Here is a 21,660-nt window from a genome sequence, read left to right on the forward strand (position 1 = left end):
ATTTATGCATTAATAATCATACAATATACTTAATCAATGCTAAATTAAGGTAGATTAATTAGCTCACAAGTCTAATTCATGCATGTATTGATATATGATTGGTGATAATCATGAGATCATATGATCAGGTACATCATTTGCAATGATTATTGGTAGTTGATCCCATGCTTCTAGCAATCATATATTGAAGATCAAATCAATCTAATCTGGATTTTATACAATTAAGAACTAATTTTTTCAATATATTTCGAACATTTTTTATAAATTAATTTCTTCCTTTCGTCTATTAGCCAAAGGCGGAGCATGCATGCTAATAATGTACAATTACATTCATATATTGGGGTTAATTATTAACAGGTGGATATCTTACGTAGTACACCCTATGATTAGCTACTATATGTTGATACGAAGTATATATAGTAATATAATTCGGAACTATAGTAGGAAATCACATGCGAAATAAAGCAACTAATTAATTTTAATAAGTAGTGGCCGATCTTGGATTAAAAAATAAAGAGAGTCAATGAATATGATTGTATGGACCTCTAAAATTATATCTTATTTAAAATAATCATCACGAGCTGAGCTTTTATACACACTAGTATATACGTAGTAAAGACATTATATGTTTATTTTTTAATAATATCGTGATAGCTAAAATAAATCATTCAGAACCGGCGACTCTGTACAACTAACAACTTAAGCTTATTCAATCACTAGCTCTATAGTTAATTATCCATATTTTTTCTTACAACAATGAACTTCTTTGTACCATCTTCCTCTAATATTTGATACCGGATTATTACTATTACTCAATGTTTATCACCATATATGTCAACACTCTTGATCTCCTATATTATTAATGTGTGTACATGTAAATAGCTAGCTAGTAAATATAAAGATCATTGTGAAACGGATATAGTAATTCTATGTGTACGTAACGCAAGCCTACAATAAATTTGAACTAACTCATGTAACTCATATATGCTTAAAGTTATCATACTTTGAAGTGCTATTTAAGGTACCTATTTAGTAGTAGTGCATTTTTAGAGAGGTAACGTAATGCTATTATAGAGGTTAGGGTTCAGGGTTAGTTACGTTGTAGTTTTAGTTCTAGTTCTAGTTCTAACTAACTGTACAATTGTACTAGTAGAGTTGTAGTCTGAATTTGTACACTGCAATTTGGACCATCAATTTGTTTTCATTATTTGTATATACTACTTATGTTAGATATAATCATAAAATTTTGAAGAAATAAAGAAATCGCCATGCACCATGTCAATTCAATTAAATTACTACCTCTACCTCTGTTATATATTATGTGCAACTTTTGGGTATCATTTTTGAAATATAAAATATTCCAAAGTTGCACATAATATATGTCACGGAGGAGGTAGTAGATTTAATTTGATCCTTGGGTATAGAGTGTCTAGCTTATTTAGAGCTTTACGCAGCTTAAATTTAAATTAGTAGTGATTACTATATTTCGAATAAGGCAAAAAGAATAAGGCAATCTCAATATATATAGATTTAAAAGAATTAAAGTTAGAACTATTTTCAAATGACATAAAACCTCTTAAAATTTGTTCATTTATGTATTACATAGTACATGCTTTAATTTCTCCGTTTTTTTACTTGATCCGCTTTGACTTTTACACTATTAATCACCCCTCCTTTGACCGATTTTTGTGAATAATATGTAAGGAAAAATATATTCATGTTTTTTTTTAATTCGTCTCTATAAGTACTATTATAATATATAACTTTATAATTTTTACTTATGGAGAATTAAAGATATTAATTGTTAAAGTTTTGCATTGACAAGCGTGATTAAAGAAATAAGTCAAGTAAAAAAGAACGGAAGAAGTATTAATTTCAAATAGAGGTGATGCTTATTATTATATGGGAGAGAGAAAGTGACTAGTAGATTAAGCAAACTAGGAAAACAAAAGAAGAATTATTAGACTAATTAAAAAAGGCACTTAATTGTTAATTATTGCCTTAAGTGTGACCTGTATTAGAATGATGCGTGATCCGAGTATTTTATTGTCAAGGACACATACCCTCCTCTATTAAAGCAACTTCAAATTAAGCACACTCTCACAATCATCCCAACACAAACACTCTTTCTCTCTCTTCATCATTTTCTCTCTCCTCTTTCTAAGCTACTCACTCTTAAGTCAAAGTGCTTAAGACTTATTAGCTAACTTCTCACTTACGACATACCTACTATATCTTCTTCAACCTATTTAAACCATACTATACTATATAAGTAGTATATATCATTGTCGTTATTGTTATTGTTATTGTTATTGTTATTGTTATTGTTATAGTTACTGTTAAGCAGACGTGAATCTAAAATTATTATTCCTAGATGGAATACCTTGGCGGCATGAGTACCAACACAAATACCGCAATAAAGTCTCCTTCGCCTAGGAGTAAAAGAAAACACAACCAACAACAACAACAAGAATCACCCCCGAGTACTATTAGATACTTGGGGGTGAGGCGACGTCCTTGGGGGCGCTATGCAGCCGAAATAAGGGACCCCACCACAAAGGAGCGTCATTGGCTTGGCACCTTTGACACCGCGGAGGAAGCTGCCCTAGCCTATGACCGGGCTGCCCGGTCCATGAGAGGCCCGTCCAGGGCCCGAACCAATTTTGTTTACTCTGACTCCCCGGCGGGGTCCTCAGTCACATCCATCCTCTCCCCGGACGACCAGTCTCACCTTAACCAAATCTTTTTCACTAATGGGCCTTCCTCGGCCCAAACCCAGCCCAACCCCACTGATCAAAATTTTTGGGCCTGTTGGAGTAATAATACTAATTATCCTCAGCTCATTAATAACAATAATTATCAACCTTGTGTTCAAAATAATAATGAAGTTACCAAAGAAGTTGAACTTCCTCCTTTACCCCCGGATATTACCTCGAGTTACAACATGGGCTTCGGTATGGGTTTGGGTATGGATATGGATATGGGTATGGGTATGGATATGGGTCAATGGGTCGGAAATGACCCGGACTTTATCGGATTCTCTAGTCAGATTGGGTCAGTAGGGTTCGATAACATAGTTAGTACCGAACCCAATATGAGTGGTACAAGTAATGGGACGACCATTTTAAACGACAATAACCCGTATAATTCAGTCATGCAACATAGCCCGCTTTTTAGCAAGATGCCGGTTGTATCCGACCCGGTTTTCGACGGGTTTGACTTGGGTTCCTCTTCAGCTTACTTCTACTAAACCCTTTTTAATTTATTTTTTTTGAACAACTTTCTCTTTTTTTTGTATTTTTCTTTTAATTTACCACGTACTTTCGTTGGCGCTGTTTTTCTTTTCATTGTTTTTGGTTGGGGTTCTTCTTCATAGATAGAGTTTACAATAAGCAATTGTACCGAGCTCATCGACACCACGAAATCGAATTTCATTGACTACATACTAGCTTATCGGGAAAACTAGCTAATATTTGTTCATGATCACAAAACAGAAATGCAAAGCACGGTGTAATTGCTTCATTAAGTTTATTGCATGTATTGTAATATTTTGTTTAGTTTTCATACATTTTAACTTCCTATTATTTTCTCATCCTTGTAAGAATTAAGAAATTATACAACTTGGATTTTATAAGTTTAAAAGTTTATTACTCCGTATTTATCAAAAGGACGTAAAGGTAAATACGTACGTATTTATTTTAAGATAATATTGGGGTTAATAATTATATAAAAGCTTTTGTAATAATTTAATAAAGCTAATAATACGCATAATAATTGTGAGGTGATTAAATCATTGAGTTGAAAATGTTAGTTTTGGAATGTTTTGATTTGAATGTGTAAGTGAAGAAATTAATATACGTGCATGCATGATGTAAGTATGATACTAATGCCACGAAAGCTTCGCAAGGATTCATGCACACGTCTTTGATTTAGCTACATTACTATTCATGAATATAATACATTCAATATTCTACTGTAAAATAAAAATTAAAAAATAAATTAAAAAAAAAAGTTTGTCCCTAGCTACGTAGTTAGTCCCTATCCCCCCCCCACCCCCCAAAAAAAAACAAACAAACAAAAAAGAAAAAAAAAAGAGAAAGTATGCCACTTTGTGACTTTATGATGAATTAATGGTACAAAATTTAATAATAATCATGCTAAATAACCTAAATTACATTTAGGTATATAAGAAGTATATAGATATATAATATGGAGGATTGGAACACATTTTTTTTTTTTTTGAGGGAGGAGGATTGGAACACATGTAAAGTAATAAAATGGCCAAATGGATATTTTAATGTTAGTCAATAATACAGTATAAAATTTGAATTGAGGGTGAGGACGCGAAGAGTTGGAAAAATGTGTCAAGTCCAATCTTGCTCAGCATGTTAAAAAATATAGTTGTACTCCGTATTGATTATAATCCATATTTTCGTAAATTAGTCTTTAAAAAAAAATCTCCTTTGATTCAATAAGCTAACCTTTCATAAATTAGATGTTGTGAGCCTGTGAGGGTGAGGGTTGTTTTTTTTGGTGTTCCACCCAGTTCGTCTTTTGGGCTAATTCAGATTTGGGGATTAGTTCTAGGTGATTAAGTTTCAGTCCTGAGACACAATTGTGAGATGAGAGTAATGGTGGTAAATCATAGTATGATTAATATAAATTTTTCCTCCGTCCTTGGATTGTATATTTGCAATACCGTCTACAAATAGTAAATTACACAGGGTGGCCTTATCTCCCAATAAAACTGTGGAGAATGCAAAAACAAATAGAAAAGAAAAAATATATGAAAATTTGTTAGGGAAGTAAAAACCATGTATAATTTGCAACAAATGATCCGAAAATGGCGCCAAGTCATAGAAACTAACACAATACTACTTTACGAAACTAAACTGAATAATAACCGACTTTCAAAATTTTCTTTACTATTTTAAGTGAATTGTATTGTATCCTTAAGCCACGTATATTTTCATCTTAAATCATAAAAACATTTTTATATTTCTAGTTTTATTCAATCTAGTATAAATTTATTTTATGATCAATAATTATTAAACTTATTGCATTTTTACTTTGTACCAAAAGAGATTAAAAAAAATGGCACATAGAGCATCGGTAAGTTTTCTCTTAATTATAATTGTGGTGAATTTTTTTTTTTATATAATTTGTGTTGATTAATTAGTTTGATTGATTAGAAATTGATCTTATTAATAAGAATTATGATGATGATAATTGGGTTGTTTATTGTGATTAATTTTGTAATTATTTGCAAAATGATTCTTTTGCCTTTTATTTTCAATTCCCGGAATTTGTCACAACTTTCTTCCTTTTTTTGAGGGGTCAAATGACAAAAAATATAATGATTGTTTTGTAGGGTTATTTGATGAGATCAATGATGCAACAAAAGACTAGATCATTCTCCACGGCTTCATCTCCCACTCCCAAATCTAAGTGGTAACATTTTGTTTTCCTTTTTCCACAATCTATTTTTTTAATTTTAATTGTATTTGACTGAATCTATGTATGTTTTGACAATTGATTAGAACTTCATGTTACAAATTGGGATCTCGTACACCTAAATTTTAAAATGAGATACTTGTCCAAAAGATAACATAATGGAGGTGTTAAAATTGAATTTAAATTTGATTAGCGAATATAATACTTGTTTAAAACAAATTGATCAGAATTCCTTTGGGACTGAAGTGTGGATGCGACATGTGCCCTCCTCATAACCAGTGCTTAAATTCTATTTTAAAAGGAGGGGTGGATAAGATTCGAACTCGTGACCTTTGTGTCACGCTAGCTTTCGATACCATGTTAATAGACCATATCAACTAAAAGCTTAAATTGATGGCTAAGGCTTAGCATCAGTTTATTATTCTCTATCATTGTAATCTACCATAGGCCAATGAATTGATGTGCATGATAACACGAAATAATGCAGGATAAGGGCAGATTTCGCGCCCATATACATAGTAGCAGGATTTGTGGTGATAGCAGGGGGCATAGCCTTGCACACAGGATATCAACAATTGGTGCACAACCCTAATGTTTACTTCAACAAGAAAAAGAGGGAAATGATCAATGAATTAGAAAATCCAATGCAAGCAGTTAATCATGGTGGTAGATATGTGGACAAATCTTTCTTAAGAAAGGTTGCTCATGTCCAAGATAAAGGCAAAGAGACCGTTCCTAACCCTGTTAATGGCAATATCTACACCAGGTTCGTACTACGACATACATACCATCTCTATTTTTCATTCTTTTTCGAGTTTTAGAGTGTGTTACACTTACCACATACGCGATGACTAATGGTTTGATATATTGGTGTAGATCTAGGCATGCAGAAACTTTGGAGTCGATCAAGAGTTGATGTTATTGGATGCTACAAGTATTTGATCAACCAATTCTTAGAACACCATTTTGTTTGTAAATAACATTAAAGATCAGAAAAGGAACTATAGTTTCTTTCTTTTCTTTTAACTTTTTTTTCCCCTTGTTTAATAACATAGATTTTGAACTTTGATGTTAAATTATGGAAAAGACTTACTATGGGCTTTTTAATTATTTACGATCCAATTATGGTCTTTATTAGAAGCCCATTAAATTGTTAATGCTAGCAGGCTGGCCCATGGGCTAGCTTTTACGTCAAACTTACATTTCTTAAGACTGTTGCAATGCCGGAAATTTTTCCACTTTAAGTCTTTTTGGAGAAGTCTTCATTTATTTAATCAATTTGTTAATGCAACTAATATTTCTTCCATCTCCAAAATGTCTCATTTACCTTTTACACACGTTTTAGGTGATGTGAATATGAATTATACTGTAAGCGTACAAAGTATATATCGAGACAAATTTAACAATACGAAGTAAAATGGAGGTCCAATCGTACGTCTATACCACGAACTATTCCTCATAAAAAGTAAACCGATAACATAAACTATGTTACTATGTTTGGTTGCTTGTTTCTTACCAAAATTGGTTTTGAGTGGGGAGCTCTTATAATTTGAGCTCATATAAAATAAAATAAAATAAACCAAAAATTCACTCTTTTTTCCTCCTATAATCTTAAAATTAAGTTAAAGAATCAAAGAATTTTTTATTTTTTAAAAATTATGGTTCAAGTATTATAGAATTAATAAGATAAAAGTAAAAATAATGAGTACAAAAGATAGTAAGGACCACAAAAGGTGAATAAAGGCGTGAGCAAGAAACAAGTAATAGAATGGCAATTAACGTGTAAAAGTTGTGGGTGAGTGGCTGTTAAACTCCAAAATTTAAATTTTGTTTGGTAGGCGGATATACTAATCTAATCTATTCTATTCTATTCTTAATACTACTTTCATCAGATCCAAGTCTTCTTACCTATAGATTATCTAATCTACCCAACATGTACTCTACTTTTACAAGACTCCTCTTTTGTCCTCTACCAACTTGCCCTACCGAATATTTCCATACTCCATTTGATCCTCTTGTACCAATGTTTGGATAAATTAGTTGTTGTTAATACCCGTCTATAATTATTAATCGACAATACTAAATACAACTATGGAGTATGAACCTAAACATATTGTTTATGGTAGTGTTTGAATTCATCTATGTTCTTAGTCAAGAATATCAAGATACATGATTATAGACTCTCCTTTTTTTCCTACTTTAGTAACCTATATTGCATATCAAAGGGTTTTTTTTTTTCTAAGTAATTTGTCAAACTACAACTATAAGCTAGAACCTCCTATGAACCAAGTTTCAAACCCCCCTAACCTATAAAGGGGTCACACTTTTCTTCCACTACACTCCTACAGTATCAGTGTATCACACATTCAAATTAAGAATCATCACAAGATTTGAAATTTCAGCCTTTCCTATTTCCATTACATTCATGGCCTATAATTTGGCCGCTTAACGATTTCTAAAGCGAAATAGAGCAACAACCAACTAAGGGTTTATTCTACTCGTACTTTTGTCTGAATTTATCTAACCTGAACTTGTATTTGCTAATTGACCTCGAATTAGCAAAACCCGCAACTAACCCGAGCAAACAATTTGACAGCTCTACTAATAACGCGTAGGCCCTAGGGAGGCCTTGTGTAGGTATTGACAAGGAATGATGTTCAGAGAAGCTCGAGTCCTAAGCAGAAGGGCATTTTCATAAAGAGAATTGTCGTCCTTTGATGCCCCAAATGCATGCAAAATCTAAGAGGGCGGCATCACAAAGAATAGAACATCGCCAAACTTTGATGCCAAGATTTGCATCACAAGTTTAAGCTACATCTTAATCAAGCTCACACCAAAAATTTTTTTTTTTTTGTATTCGGTCCCTAAATCACAGTTCAAAGATAAGCCAAGTGTGGTCCAATTCTATCCTATTTAAACAATGTAATTCTACATGAAAGGTATAACTTAAGCCTTAAGAAGAGGCGATTCCCAACGTAACATTTCATAAGCAATCACCCCTCTCATCAGCAGACATGATAAAAAAAAATGGAGAGGACAAGTAGTTTTACACAAGAGGGCAGTAACTTACTGTCACGGCATCATGTTACCATCAAATGAACAAATGATGCAAGGAGACACTCGAAAACAAAAAACATGCACATGATAGGAGAAGATAGACTTGCATATAAAGACTTTTCCAGAGGTTTATGAACTGGAAATCTGAAGAAAACTGAATTCCATTTCTATCTAAAGCCAGACAGTATAATATCAATATAAAAGGATCCAAGGCATAGCAAAAAACAATTGAATGCTAGAAATCAACTAGTAACATGTCAATTATCATAGTCATTGTAAGAAATTACAGTATGATTGGATAATCGGCAAAAAATATCAAAGGGTTACTAATAAAAAGCAGCCAAAATGTTAGGGCAAATGACAAAAGAATGCAAAAGCCTGAAAGGTTTCAGGCGCGCCTTACCGGATGACTCGAGAGCCCAAGAACAAATCTAACCATTAACAAAATGGGGCTCAGGCTAGCTCAACTAATTATATATCACTTGTTATGTCACTAGCACTCAACCCCGACTTCTGCTGCTCGTCGAGGCTTGTTTTTCCTCCTGCTCCCAATATGTCGAAAACCACTAGGCTTGGTTGAAATTTCTGAAACTAAGGTAGCTCCAACACTGTTTTCCTCTTTCACAGGACTTTGTTTCTCCTTTGATGGAGAGCTTCTTTTCCTCTTCTTACCACTATCAATGGCGGTCGTGATACTCGAATCCTTATTCTCACTGTCCTCCTCTTCTACCTTTCCTACTACATCTTCATCATCCACCTCATCCTTCAATGGCTTTTGAGGTCTTCCTCTTCTCTTTTGAGCAGGGATCTTCTCCTCTTCCCCACTACCCGGATCGTCATGGCTCGTAACTGTCAACTTCTTTCCCTTCCCTCTACCTCTCCCCATTACTCAAAACTCCCACAAATAGCAAATTCAAGCAATGAACTGATTTATCTGTCAAAGAACAAGCAAAACCAAATTCCAATTTATCAATTAAAGCTCAATTATTTAGATGTTTCAAATTTATACCAAAACAAACATATCACTGAATTCAAATTGATGCAAATTAATTTCATACAAAGCTAAATCTCATCTTAAGAAAGATTTGTCACAAATTTACATGATATTAAGCTTAAAATCTAATCTCCCTCTTGTTTTTCCTCAGAAACAATTCTAATATGCTTTGAAACATAATCAAATTTACAATATGATGAATCAGTACATCAAAATCCCACATGCAAATAAAATTACATTGATATTCAAAGATATAACATATTCTAAAACCCTCAAATCCCATTCAATATGATTCAATCTTGAAATCTGATTAGCATATGATTATAAAACATAACATGCCATTAAAATTAAAAACAACATTAAACTTATAATAGAAACACAAAGCAGAGATTAGTGATTAAGTAGTTGAAAAACCTTCAAAATCTTGAATAAACATTAAAATCTCGATTACTTAAAGAACAATAATGCATAAAGCCAACATCTTGAAATTAATAGCCTCACAAATTCCAAGAAAATAAAATTTTCAGACAATCAGCAAATGAATTCAATAGATCCAGAATTGCAAAGTAGTCAACAGATGTAAATTCAATCAGATGAACACAAAATTAATTCCCTAACAATAAAATTAAATTTAAAAACAAATACCATTAAACAGAGAGAGAAAAGGGGAGGAAACTAACCATAAACTGAATGCAAGAACAAATTTTGCACATATTCTTCACAAACCCATGAATTTAAATCTTCATAATCATTGAAATTAGTCCAAAAGAACAAAATCCCAGTTGAAAATCAACCCAAAGATTGAATTTTTTTTACAGTTTTTTTCTTTCTGATTTTGCAAGTGTAATAATCAGAAAGAAAAACCCAGATCAGAAAAAGGGGAGGAAAACGAAGAAGATTTGTGAAAGATTCGAGAAGAATTTAAAAAACAAAAACAAAGATTGATTAAATGATGCAAGAAATGAGCAGCCCCAGAAGATGAAGATGAAGCAAAAAAAAAGGAGAGAGTGTTATATACGGGCCTCGGCTGCACCCGTCACGGGAGAGCGCAAATCCACCACTTTACAAGTCCAAGGAGGTTCCATCTCAAAACCATATGGCAATGAGGGGAGTAGCCCCTTAGCCTTATAGTGTGGTGGTAACTCTTGAATTCTTTCAATGTGGGATTTCATAACCACTACACTCCCCCTTTAGTGTTTAGTGTAGGACAAGAAGAATGTTCACATGTGGGTTGTTCATGGGCTCAACAGAGAGAAAGGGAGAAGAGTGAAGAGGGGGATATCTTCTTCTGCTGCTGCTGGTATAGAAAATGTGGACTGTAATGTGTATTTTTTGAGGGGGGAGTGAAATTTGCTGCTTTATTTACCACTTTTTTTTTTGGAGTTTACTTGAAGAGTTGAAAATATTGTAGCACAAAAAAGGGTAAAGATTAGTTTGACTAGGAAATGAGGGTTGGACTTGGGGAGGAAGGAAAGAAAGAGGTTAACACTGTTTAAGTTCAATGTATGTGTGAATGGAGCTTTTGGAGTGTTGTCTTGTGCGGCAATAGTAGACCCGGTAAAATTGACTTGTTATTGATGATTAGATATATTAATACGGAGTATATTATCATATTGGGTTACTCGTATAATGCTAATATTAGATGTACTTCCTGTGTTATTATGTCTGTGTTCATTCTATTTTACTGTATTTTAGTGTGTGTCTATATATATATTATCATTTAAAATTATAAAATTAAATTATAAAAATTGAAATTCGACTATAAAAATCACATATATTAATCATAAAGCATGTAAATAATTTATATATAGCATCGACCTTGATGGTTGGAAGCATGATTTGAAGAATAGAATAAATTCATTCTTAAAAGTTTAGTTGTTCTATGATGATTCTTGCTAGTTTTTGCTTTATTTTATGGAGTTATATTCAATTAATCATAGAATACATCAAAAATAATATACTAATACTAATATAATCTTAATCAAATGCATGACGATTCAGGGTGGTAGTAGAATAGAAAACATAAAACATAAAATAAACAAAGGAATTTTACAACATCGAAAATTTGACAACTTATCTTCATGAAAAATATATTTCTTTTTAGGAGTATAATATAATGTATGATAGTGATGGAGTCATGGTCTCATGGAAGTTATCTTCTTATTTTAAAGATAAATCAATTTGCCCCATAAAATTGTCTTTATATAAAAACAAAAAAGTATGCTCAGTAGAGATTGAATGATAGCAAAATTTAGTAGGAGAATCCAAATAAGAGGTACTTTGACAATGATATTGATAATGGTATGGTAAATGAGGGGTTGCATACTTGCATCACTTGAACTCTAACATGTTACTACGTAAGAGTGGATGAATGAGACGTGAAAATACTGTTTTACATAATACCTTTTATTTGAAGAATTTTAAAGAGGATATGATCAATTTGATATGAGATCGTTGAATAAAATAGCAAGACTAAAAAAATGTACTTCATAGTTCATTTGTTGTTTTAATTTAACAACCAATGAAAAGAACGATTTACAACTTGTGAGATAGTTAATAACTTTACCGAACATGCTATATCATTACTCATCTATGAGTTCAAAATTAAATAAGCTTAATAATAAAAGTGTCCATTACATTGTGTTAGTACACAAAGTATGAAGGTCAGCAAACCTAGGTAGAGTTTCCAGCTATTACAATTTTTATAACATGTTTTACATGAGTTGAACACTTGAACTATTAAGGGTCTATTCTTATTTACTTAACTGAGTTGAACTGAACTAAACTGACCTTAGCTGAGCTGAACTGAATTGTTTATGAGAGAAGGAAATTAAGAACTGAAATTAAGAGAATTGAACGGAAGAGAACAAGCCTTAAGCATACTGAGTTTCATGTAGAATTAGAAGCTAGTCAAGATACAACCCAATAGATTCCCATCAAATTTATTTTTTCAAACAAAGTTGAAAAATAAAAACAGGTTAGTTTTCACTATTCAAAATTTTTATACAGACTTGGCGATTAGTTTTAGACACATCTTACAACCGCAAAATTCACATGAAGCAAAAATTAAAAGACGGAAGGAGTACTCTATAAAAAAACGACAACTAGCAGCGTTGCACACTAGTAGTACGATATGATAGATCTTGAGAGTCATACATATCGGCATAAAGTCGCAAAGTACTTTAGCAGAGGCAACACCCACAGATTACATTTAAGAACTTTCTACAAAAACAAAAATAAAAATAAGGTCCCACTATTTGTGTTTGATTTGGTTGGTGTTAAAGAGTATGCAAAACTCCAGCAATTAAAGCACCCACGCAACTCATAACTTAACCTTCAATTCTAACACCTAAATATTACTTCATTAATCAATGCATGGGCCTCTCTGCCTTCAGCTAAAGTCTTTTTTTTTAAAAAAAAAAAAACAAACACATAAGCAAATCTCAAGCAAAGTATCTAGCAGGTTATTCACAGAAATATAAAATATAAAATATCAGTTGGTAATTATGAAAGTGTGAAGAAAAATATCACATTTATATTGTACTGAATTAAGATAAAAGATGATGTCTATGTCCGACCACATATAAGTTAAGTAGAGTTCGTTCTAAAACTAATTGACAATAAAAGTTTCCCGCTAACATACTCGTGTGTTGGTCATCCTCCTTATTCTTTAATGTGGGACAACAATTCACGTGGGTTTTCCTTAATGATCTTCTGGTTGATATTAGCCTTCCTTAAGGGCCCTATCTCAAGGAATTTTCCTCATACCAATTAAATCCTAGAATCTTGATAAGCCGGGGAGCCTCCAAGGGACCCTAGTAGTGAGTTAAACATACAATCTCAAAGTCACAAGTTCCCCACTCCAATAGACTAAAACAAAATCAGTATATCACAGACTTCACAGTAATATGCTTGGGCTTGGCTATACATTTTGAAGTACACATTTTGAAGTACTCAAAACTGATCTGCATCACATATTATTAAACACTAGAAACAGCAGAGTAGCAGACCATGTTTCACATTAGCTTCTGTTCCAAGTTCAAAAAAAAAAGTTTTTTGCCACCAGAGCCACACCACAGCACCACTGTCATAGTCTTGAACAATTTAACACTATACTCAATATTACTAAGACTCTTCGTACTGTTGGCCTATATGCTTGCTGGTCAAGTACCCGTGTTTAATCCTCGATACATGGAATCACCCGGCCACATGGGTATGAACACTTGACACTTCATTTTAGACCAACAAGAGTTGTGGAACTCTTTTCATATAATAGTAGAGTGACAGTTGGGCACATACCTGTGTCAAAGCCCAAGTCTGGTTAATAGGTAATGAGAATGCTATCTGACATGAGCCCATCACAAAATAATGTAAACATTGTCATATACGTTAGATCAGACTAATTCCAATGGACTAAAAAGGAAAATTCGTTGTTACATTTCATGTGATACAACTCATACAAAGAGCCTTTGCATATATTATCATTAAAATGTTGGTGTTAGAAAGATACGGCTTAGATTAACTGAGAATTGAGGAAAAGGAAGTACTTGTATAGTTGTATGAACTTTTTGCCTCTGATACAGTTTGACTGTTCTTGCACCAATCGATCGACCACAAATCAAAACCAGTATAATTTTGTACAATTTACAGCTCACCAGTAGCTAGCCTTTGGCAACCCTTCTTGTTGTGGCTCATGAGTGAGTGACATCTTTACAGCAACAGTCAAAGTCCAGCCAGCCTTGCCACAATTTTGCAACTAAACTTTTGCAACATGCCTGCTGGAAAAGAGATGAAGATCAGGTGCTGGTGTAAAAAAAGTGCACAGACTTTGATGCAAAATTGCAATTAACCTAAATGCAAGAATTATTTAATTTAAATCTAGGGATTAACAGCAGAGTGCCTTACTTTTAATCAGTTTACTATACATCTATATGCTAAGCTTCATCCCTGAATCCTCATTTGTAGCAATGTCTTTGTGTCGTCCATCCTTTTGCTCCAAAGGAAACTCTTCTGCGCATAATGAAATTGAAAATGAACATTGTCGCTACTAATACACAAACAAAGAGCATCTTTATATGGGCAGTAATGTTTCCGCTCTTCAAAATTTTCACAATTATGTAACTCTAAAAATCTGATATCAACATTCAGCAGCAGACATTTGAATGTTTAAGAGAACGATCTCTAAAACAAATCCATCACTCCATCAAAGTATTTTCTGGAGAATCAGAGGAAGTAAATAAACTACTCCTATTAAACTCTAAATAGCAAGTAGCATTCACAGAGAACAATATTCATAAAAACTACATATAAGAACATTTTAATAGGTTCTACCTGGCCCATAGACAACATTATTTCTACCTATGACTTCAAAATTGAGTGATGAATTTCTCCTGTCTGTTGGCTGAAACCTGGCTTCTTGTAAACCCCTTTCCCCTTCATCAACTTCCTCACATTTTGGACTTCTTGCCACTCTTCTCCAGCCGCATGTATGTTTGACAATGTCACAAGAGCTCCGGGTTTCTTTGAGGCTACTTTCAAGAGATTGTCTGCCATTTTTTCAGCTAGGTCTCTTCTTCCATGTACACTACACCCATTGAAGAAAGCCCCAACAATTGATTCTGTAGCTTCCATTGGCATCCTTTTTATCAATTCATAAGCTTCTTCCACATCCCCAGCACGACATAAAAGGTCAACAACACAAGCATAGTGCTCTTTGTTGGCCTCAACTTGATATATATCTTTCATGGACCTAAAGATTTCCATAGCCTTTTCAACTAGCCCACCATGGCTGCAAGCTGAAAGAACACAAACTAAAGTCACTTCATTTGGCCGAAAACCTTGTTCTTGTATTTCTTCAAACAATCGCAGGGATTCATGAACAACACCGTTCTTCCCAAGGCATCCAATTATAACATTCCATAACGCAACATTTCTGACACGAGTTCCTTCAAATACAGTTCTTGCAGCTTTGACGCTTCCAGATTTTGAGTACATGTCAATAAGAGCACTAGCCACATAGACATTGACTTCAAGGGACAGTCTGTATATCAAACCATGAAGTTCCTTTCCTCTTTGAACTGATCCCATCAATCCACAAACTGGAAGCAGCCCAGTCACAGTTACATGATTGGGTCTGATTCCAGCTACTAACATGTCCCTAAACAATTTTAGAGCCTCAAAAGGTTGATTGCTGCGAGAAAAACCAGAAATCAATGCATTCCATGTAATCAAGTCACAACACAACCCTTCTCTAGTCATTCGAGAGAAAAGCTCGAGAGCACCATCGCGATCTCCACTCTGAGCATACCCATTTATTAGGGCATTCCATGTGAAGTCATTTGGCTCCAACCCTTCCAGCTTCATCTGCTCAAACAATCCAATTGCTCCATCAAGTTTCCCTACATTACTATATCCAGAAATCATGGACGTCCAAGACGCTACATCCTTACACAATATTCTATCAAAGACCCTTCGAGCATACTGCATCTTACCACATTTACAATACATATCAACCAAAGCATTGCATACTAACACATCACACTCAAAACCCATTTTATTCATCACAGCATGAACTTCCATTCCCTTATTCAAATCCAACAAACCAACACAAGCTTTCAAGACAAACGAAAGTGTATACTTATTAGGTAAAGTTCCCATCTTTTGCATCAAAGAAAAACACCCAATTGCCTCCTCACATTTTCCATGAAAAGCCATCACCGAAATCATCCAATTAAAAGCAAAAACATTTGGGTTTAACATTTTATCAAACAGTTGGTGTGCATACCTAAGATTACCACAACTTGCATATACACCCAAAATTTTTGCATCCAACGACATTCTTGAAACATCAATCCCACTTATTATCAACATCCCGTGAACTTGCTTGGCTAAATTTGATGATTTTGACTTCGTGCAACGCTGCAAAACTGAGCAAAGTTCATCATATGACAACTTATATGGCCTAAACAATGCTGATAACTTCATAATAGCTTTGTTTTCGCTGGATTTTTAAAATTTCTGATAAAACCCAGATAAATTCATCTGACAGTATCTCATTTTAGCAACAAAAAAGGGGGGAAAAAAACGCGAAAAAATGATGAAATAAGAGAGAGAAAATTGAAGTTTGGCGCCAAATAAAAAGTAAAAATTTTAACGACGCCTGAGAGATTCGAACTCTCGCGGGGAAACCCCATGTACTTAGCAGGCACACGCCTTAACCACTCGGCCAAAGCGTCTTTTGTTGATGGTCTTATCAAATTAAAATATTTATTAAAAATTATACTAACCCTATTTACCTTTTTTTTTTGAGGCCAGTCCTTTTACCAAATACCCCTATAAATATGAATTTTTTTTTCTTGAGTGATTTAATGATTCAACTTTTATGAATAGTGTTTGGATAATTATGTCATCTAAAATGTTTAATTACTTATTTGCCCTCATTAACGTTAATTGTCATTTTTTTAAACTCTAATGAATAGTGTGTGAAATTTTTACCCCTTAATATTTATTAACATATTTTCCCTCATTGTGTTGCTAACAACTGAAAGAGCTTCCTAAAAATGGATAGCTATGACCCATGCGTTAGCCACCCTGATATGAATAAAAAACGGAGTCATCTCTAAGTTGTTTGACCCACCATTTTTCGTATTGACTTGAATCCATAGAGCAATGTAAATTTGAAGAAAGCACATCAACTAAATTGCCACTATTGAATAAAAGGATAGGGAGGGAGAAATAATGAAAAAATGGGGTAGCCGATTATAAACATTTGGTGGTTGAAAACAATTGAAATAACATTGATTTTCTAAAGCTAGTCGAGACGAGATTATTATTTAAGGGGGTAGCTAGAAGGGTATATAGATAAAAAAAAAAGGGTACTACTTAGGTTGCCCCTTAGTTCGAGTTACAATTAGGGTTTGATTTAAATCGGCCTTATTTAATATTTCGAGTCACACAAGTCGTTTTCAGGATACCTTAACCTAAACTCGTTTAATTTCATGTCGAGTTTGTGTCGATCCATGTAATATGCAATGAATCTGGTAAAAAAGCCTAACCCAAACGTACTATTTTCAAGCTGGTTATTGAGCTGGATCAAATTTTGCTAGTCCTAATTATAGTTTGAATTGAACTACTCTCCATTGCACATTAAACAATGTGTCAATTTTGAATTGTGATATTACACTAGTTCTACATGATGCAAGCCTCCATTAATCTCCAAAATAGCATATGATGTTTATCATGGGACAAAATTGCCATATTTTGAGATAAAAATTATAAATGACACCAGTGTTTGCGGTTTCAGTAAAAAGTCACCAAACCAATTGCGATTTTACCTATTTAGCCCCAAATTTTATAATTTTACTTTTACTATTAGCACAGGTAAATTCATAATTACCCAAACACCCTTACACTCATTTTTCTTCACCAACGACTCAACGCTACCATATTGGCGGTCTCCGCCACCCTAACCCTTTCAACCACCACAAACCACCATCTCTCTAACCCTAAATTAATTAATTGCAACAAATAACAAATACTTCAATTGTTCAATTGATTGTGAATCAGACTTCATTCCTAAATTGGCATCATCAGATCAACGAAATTATACCGGAAGAAATCGCCGGTTGCCGGAATCTCACTTTCCTAGACCTAATTTGAAGTGATGAAGGACAATTACGCGTCATTACTGGAGAGATTAAAGGAAAATGAGATGATTATTTGGCGATGATCTTGTGATGCAGGTAAATGCTGCCTAATTTTCGTTTTCAAATTCGTTTTCATGCAATTTTTGTTCTTTGATGCCCAATAATTTTGCTTAAACATGTAAATGGAGTTGCTATTATATATGTTTTTATTAATTGTTGTGAATTGTGATGTTCATTCCTAAATTGTTTTTATTTTGTTTTTTATTTTTATTTTGTGCAATTGTTGTGAATTGTGATGTTCTTGTTTCTATTGATTTTTGGTATGATAAGCATCTTCTGAATTATAAAATATTGCTCATTCTGAAATCGGAAGTCCATTTTAGTATTTTAATAAAGCCTCATCTTGTAGCCACGAGTTAGATTGAACGAGAATTCGACAATGTACATGACAGTATAGTTTATCTCCGTTTATCACAGGGGGCAAAAGTGTAAGTACTGGTTTCCAAAACCGTTACTTGAAACGAAACTTGTTTATCACGGAGATTGACTGGTGCAGCCTCGTATGGTAATAGAAATAAGTGAATTTAACCTTTATACCATTATTACTTCTGAATTTCTGATACAGTCGAAAAACTGATTCAGAGATTTTGGGTGATTATACCATGTCAAGACCCCATCAAAATCCAGTGTTACTCTCTGATTATTAGTCTTAGCGGAGACTAAATTATCTGCTAACGTGAGATTAAACCTTGAACCATTCTTGATCTCTATATACAAATCCCCTGATTCGCTGTAAATTACTTTGTCACCAGCATTTTCTGGGTTTGCTTGATCACCAGTGTTAGTCTCATAGTAAGGATTATAGGCATACCCAGATTCCCAGTATGGTCAAAGCTCTGCCAAGCTACATCATCACTGTCACTACCTTTGAGCACAAAATTCCCAGTATCATTCATAAAGCCATAATTAACAATTCCACCACCACCTAAGTCATCAGTGGTATTCCATAGAGGGGTTCCTTGAGGGTCACTAAGGACTAGACCCTCATTAGCAGTTATTTTTACTGACGACCCGGGTTAACGGGGTTACCGTCATTTGCATGCCAAACTATGTTGTCAGGTATCTTAGCATACCAGATGGCAAGCAAGAAGAGATTTTTGTTGTTAGGAAATATATGAAAGCCAAAGGCAAAATCGCCCAAAGGCGAAACCAATGAAGAACCATTGCCGGTGGCTGTGAGGGATTGGCCCACTGTTATTTTGCCACCATTTTGTGCAGTAATGGATGATGATTGTAGAAGAATGAGTGTGAATAAGGAGATAAGGATACAAGATGGAGGCTTTGCCATTGCTTAGAAATATTCTAGTCTTTTCACACATGGGATGTATGATGTTATTGTGAACCATAAGAATTTATTGGCTTATATCATTTGTTGTGGAGAACTAGCCTGGAATACTTTTCTAGCGTGAAGTTAATTAGTAAATTCTTTTAGTAAATTCTTTTAAGAGGAATCAGAGGACCCTGACCCACTTTCTGTTGAACATTCAGTTTTTGTAATGATGGTCCAGCTTAATTGTAAAAGGATTTACTGATCCTTCTAACTTTACTTTCTGAATGACTCAATAAGTCAATATATATATCTATTCTCACATTTTGTTTTTCTTATGGTTATGATACGAAGTAGTCTTCTTAAGAATTAAATTCATACTCGGACTAGTTAGCTTTGGTATTCTAAATTCCATGTATGCCTTGTCATACCCAGGATGAAATGTATTCCATCTCTTAAGTGGATGAGAATACTTGTTCTTGGATATGATCCGTGGAAATTGAATAATAAAGAGTTAGGAAACTAGATGTATCCGTGCAGGATACTTATTAGGAATTCATTATTATGAAGGTTTTGACTTTTGTGCTACAAAGTTAGCTAGCAACACCATTCGGAAGCAATGACTATTTTACTACCTCCGTCAACTATTATTTGCAACAATACTCCTTTGTTGCAAATAATAGTTAACGGAGATAGTATATGCCATCTTACTCCGCCCGTTACATGCTAATTTTCAATGCTTTAAGTTAGGGGTGTTTTATTTGAAGTAAAATGTTTTCATGGAAAATGATTTTCCCATTTCCCCCATTATACTTTGTTTATTTGTTGTGAAGAGTGGAAATTTGTTTTTCCAAATGGTACAAACTTACACTTGTGGAAAACATTTTCTTTTATAAAACAAGAGATGTCATAATTTCCTCCCTCCTTATCGAGGGAGCCTCCATTCATTATTCTACTCTTATTTTTAATTCTTCTATAACTTTTCTTGTAAGAAACTAAACAAGGAAAAACTAATTTGCAATTGCGGTATTCTTTGAACATGTGTTTTCTTTGAAAATTTATTTTTACATTTTTATTAGGTTGATTTTTCATTGAAGAACTTACACGTTGGTTTGGAGGAAAACATTGTCCTTTGAACCAAGTTATAAGCTTCTTAAATTTTTTTATGTAGTTAGCACCATAGAGTGACTAATGATGTCATTTTAAATATTTGAAAGTTTACACTACCTCCATTAACTTTTATTTGCAACTTTGGAATATTTTATATCTCACAAATAATACCACAAAGTTGCAAATAAAAGTTAACGGAGGTAGTATAAAAAAAATAAAATAATGGTTTTCGCTGGTCTCTGACGACTTTTCAAAATCGCTGTCAGTTAATGAGCATTTTTTACTAGAAAGAATTAGCTTGTTACTGTTGATGCGATAGCCTAATGTTAGAATAAAGAGGCATGATGGACCACTACCAGGGACTCTCATGCCCAATACCTGGGGATATATTTGTCATTTAACATATATTGGATAGTAACTTCATTAATAGTTACCACATGAGTTGGCAATAATAAAAAGTAGTTTCTCTCTCATACTTTTGGAAAAGATACCACCATTGTTTTCAATCTATCATTGCCACTTTCCTCCATAAACGCCACCACCAAAACCAAAGAAAATCACCATTATCATCATCATCTTCTTCATCAATTACATGATGGTTTAGATTATTGCACCGCCTTACCACCACCACTACCGGATGTCCAATAACAGTATACAAATCAATAGTAGTAGTATACAATCAACAACAGTTTATTAATTAACAATAACAGTACAAACTTAACCTAAACCAAGTTATAAAACGATAACATTTAAATCAAACCCATGAAATTTCCAAAAAAACAGAAAGCATTTAAATCCAGATTCACATATAAATAAAATAACTTTTTAATTATACTAATCAGCCAATAACAATATACTAATAAAAATAACAGTATACTAATAAAAAATAACAGTATAACAATTAACAATAACCGTGTGAAATCAATAATAGTTATGACTGCCAAATAATTTTCGTCGTCGACTTCAACCCCAAACATCCAAAGCTTAGATGAATGATCATCCTACCTGATTTGTATATTATCTACAAAAGCTTGCAATTCCATGGAAATAGATCAGAGCTTTGCGCTTAATTT

At 33.6% G+C, this 21,660-nt stretch overlaps 4 protein-coding genes, 1 long non-coding RNA gene and 1 other non-coding gene across 8 annotated transcripts; 2 read left to right on the forward strand and 4 right to left on the reverse strand.

Annotated features, from left to right (window-relative positions):
* The first annotated feature begins 2,374 nt into the window (after nucleotides 1–2,374).
* Nucleotides 2,375–3,250, forward strand: LOC145626197 (uncharacterized). Its single transcript, XM_081678626.1, has 2 exons — nucleotides 2,375–3,094; nucleotides 3,188–3,250. Exons 1-2 carry the CDS (start codon nucleotides 2,375–2,377, stop codon nucleotides 3,248–3,250), a joined length of 783 nt encoding a protein of 260 aa, XP_081534752.1.
* Nucleotides 3,251–5,389: 2,139 nt separating this feature from the next.
* On the forward strand, nucleotides 5,390–6,370 carry LOC145626199 (uncharacterized). The gene is made up of 3 exons (XM_081678627.1): nucleotides 5,390–5,451; nucleotides 5,942–6,220; nucleotides 6,331–6,370. Exons 1-3 carry the CDS (start codon nucleotides 5,390–5,392, stop codon nucleotides 6,368–6,370), a joined length of 381 nt encoding a protein of 126 aa, XP_081534753.1.
* Nucleotides 6,371–8,726: 2,356 nt separating this feature from the next.
* Nucleotides 8,727–10,978, reverse strand: LOC145628394 (uncharacterized). Its single transcript, XR_014111424.1, has 2 exons — nucleotides 10,186–10,978; nucleotides 8,727–9,445 (listed from the first exon to the last, which is right to left on the reverse strand). It is a non-coding gene; the product is annotated as an uncharacterized LOC145628394 (long non-coding RNA).
* A 2,710-nt stretch (nucleotides 10,979–13,688) lies between these two features.
* Nucleotides 13,689–16,744, reverse strand: LOC145626237 (pentatricopeptide repeat-containing protein At5g59600-like). Of its 3 annotated transcripts, none has more exons than XM_081678666.1 (4): nucleotides 14,837–16,744; nucleotides 14,411–14,515; nucleotides 14,053–14,280; nucleotides 13,689–13,804 (listed from the first exon to the last, which is right to left on the reverse strand). In XM_081678666.1, the coding sequence occupies exon 1, from the start codon at nucleotides 16,487–16,489 to the stop codon at nucleotides 14,864–14,866; it is 1,626 nt and encodes a 541-aa protein (XP_081534792.1). In that variant the 5' UTR covers nucleotides 16,490–16,744; the 3' UTR covers nucleotides 13,689–13,804; nucleotides 14,053–14,280; nucleotides 14,411–14,515; nucleotides 14,837–14,863. The 3 variants fall into 3 exon arrangements, with proteins under 3 accessions (XP_081534792.1, XP_081534790.1, XP_081534791.1); XM_081678664.1 differs by having other exon boundaries at nucleotides 14,053–14,283; XM_081678665.1 differs by having other exon boundaries at nucleotides 13,803–13,849; nucleotides 14,053–14,283.
* TRNAS-GCU (transfer RNA serine (anticodon GCU)) lies at nucleotides 16,659–16,740 on the reverse strand. Its single transcript has one exon. It is a non-coding gene; the product is annotated as a tRNA-Ser (tRNA).
* Nucleotides 16,745–18,741: 1,997 nt separating the features above from the next.
* Nucleotides 18,742–19,498, reverse strand: LOC145626200 (G-type lectin S-receptor-like serine/threonine-protein kinase LECRK4). The gene is made up of 3 exons (XM_081678628.1): nucleotides 19,240–19,498; nucleotides 19,022–19,135; nucleotides 18,742–18,977 (listed from the first exon to the last, which is right to left on the reverse strand). Exons 1-3 carry the CDS (start codon nucleotides 19,496–19,498, stop codon nucleotides 18,742–18,744), a joined length of 609 nt encoding a protein of 202 aa, XP_081534754.1.
* Nucleotides 19,499–21,660: the final 2,162 nt, after the last annotated feature.

Source organism: Chenopodium album, chromosome 4 (genome assembly GCF_948465745.1).
Source record: "Chenopodium album chromosome 4, dcCheAlbu1.1, whole genome shotgun sequence".
In the NCBI taxonomy this organism is placed as follows: Eukaryota; Viridiplantae; Streptophyta; class Magnoliopsida; order Caryophyllales; family Amaranthaceae; genus Chenopodium; species Chenopodium album.

Coding starts and splice junctions, on each gene's coding strand:
- LOC145626237 (XM_081678666.1), bottom strand. CDS start 16,489: ATGAAGTTATCAGCATTGTTTAGGCCATATAAGTTGTCATATGATGAA.
- LOC145626200 (XM_081678628.1), bottom strand. CDS start 19,498: ATGGCAAAGCCTCCATCTTGTATCCTTATCTCCTTATTCACACTCATT. Junction 19,136..19,239: donor AGTTTGGCATGCAAATGACG/GTAACCCCGTTA, acceptor CTGATGACTTAG/GTGGTGGTGGAATTGTTAAT. Junction 18,978..19,021: donor TGACCATACTGGGAATCTGG/GTATGCCTATAA, acceptor CTGGTGATCAAG/CAAACCCAGAAAATGCTGGT.
- LOC145626199 (XM_081678627.1), top strand. CDS start 5,390: ATGATGCAACAAAAGACTAGATCATTCTCCACGGCTTCATCTCCCACT. Junction 5,452..5,941: donor CCCACTCCCAAATCTAAGTG/GTAACATTTTGT, acceptor GAAATAATGCAG/GATAAGGGCAGATTTCGCGC. Junction 6,221..6,330: donor AATGGCAATATCTACACCAG/GTTCGTACTACG, acceptor ATATTGGTGTAG/ATCTAGGCATGCAGAAACTT.
- LOC145626197 (XM_081678626.1), top strand. CDS start 2,375: ATGGAATACCTTGGCGGCATGAGTACCAACACAAATACCGCAATAAAG. Junction 3,095..3,187: donor TAGTTAGTACCGAACCCAAT/ATGAGTGGTACA, acceptor AGCAAGATGCCG/GTTGTATCCGACCCGGTTTT.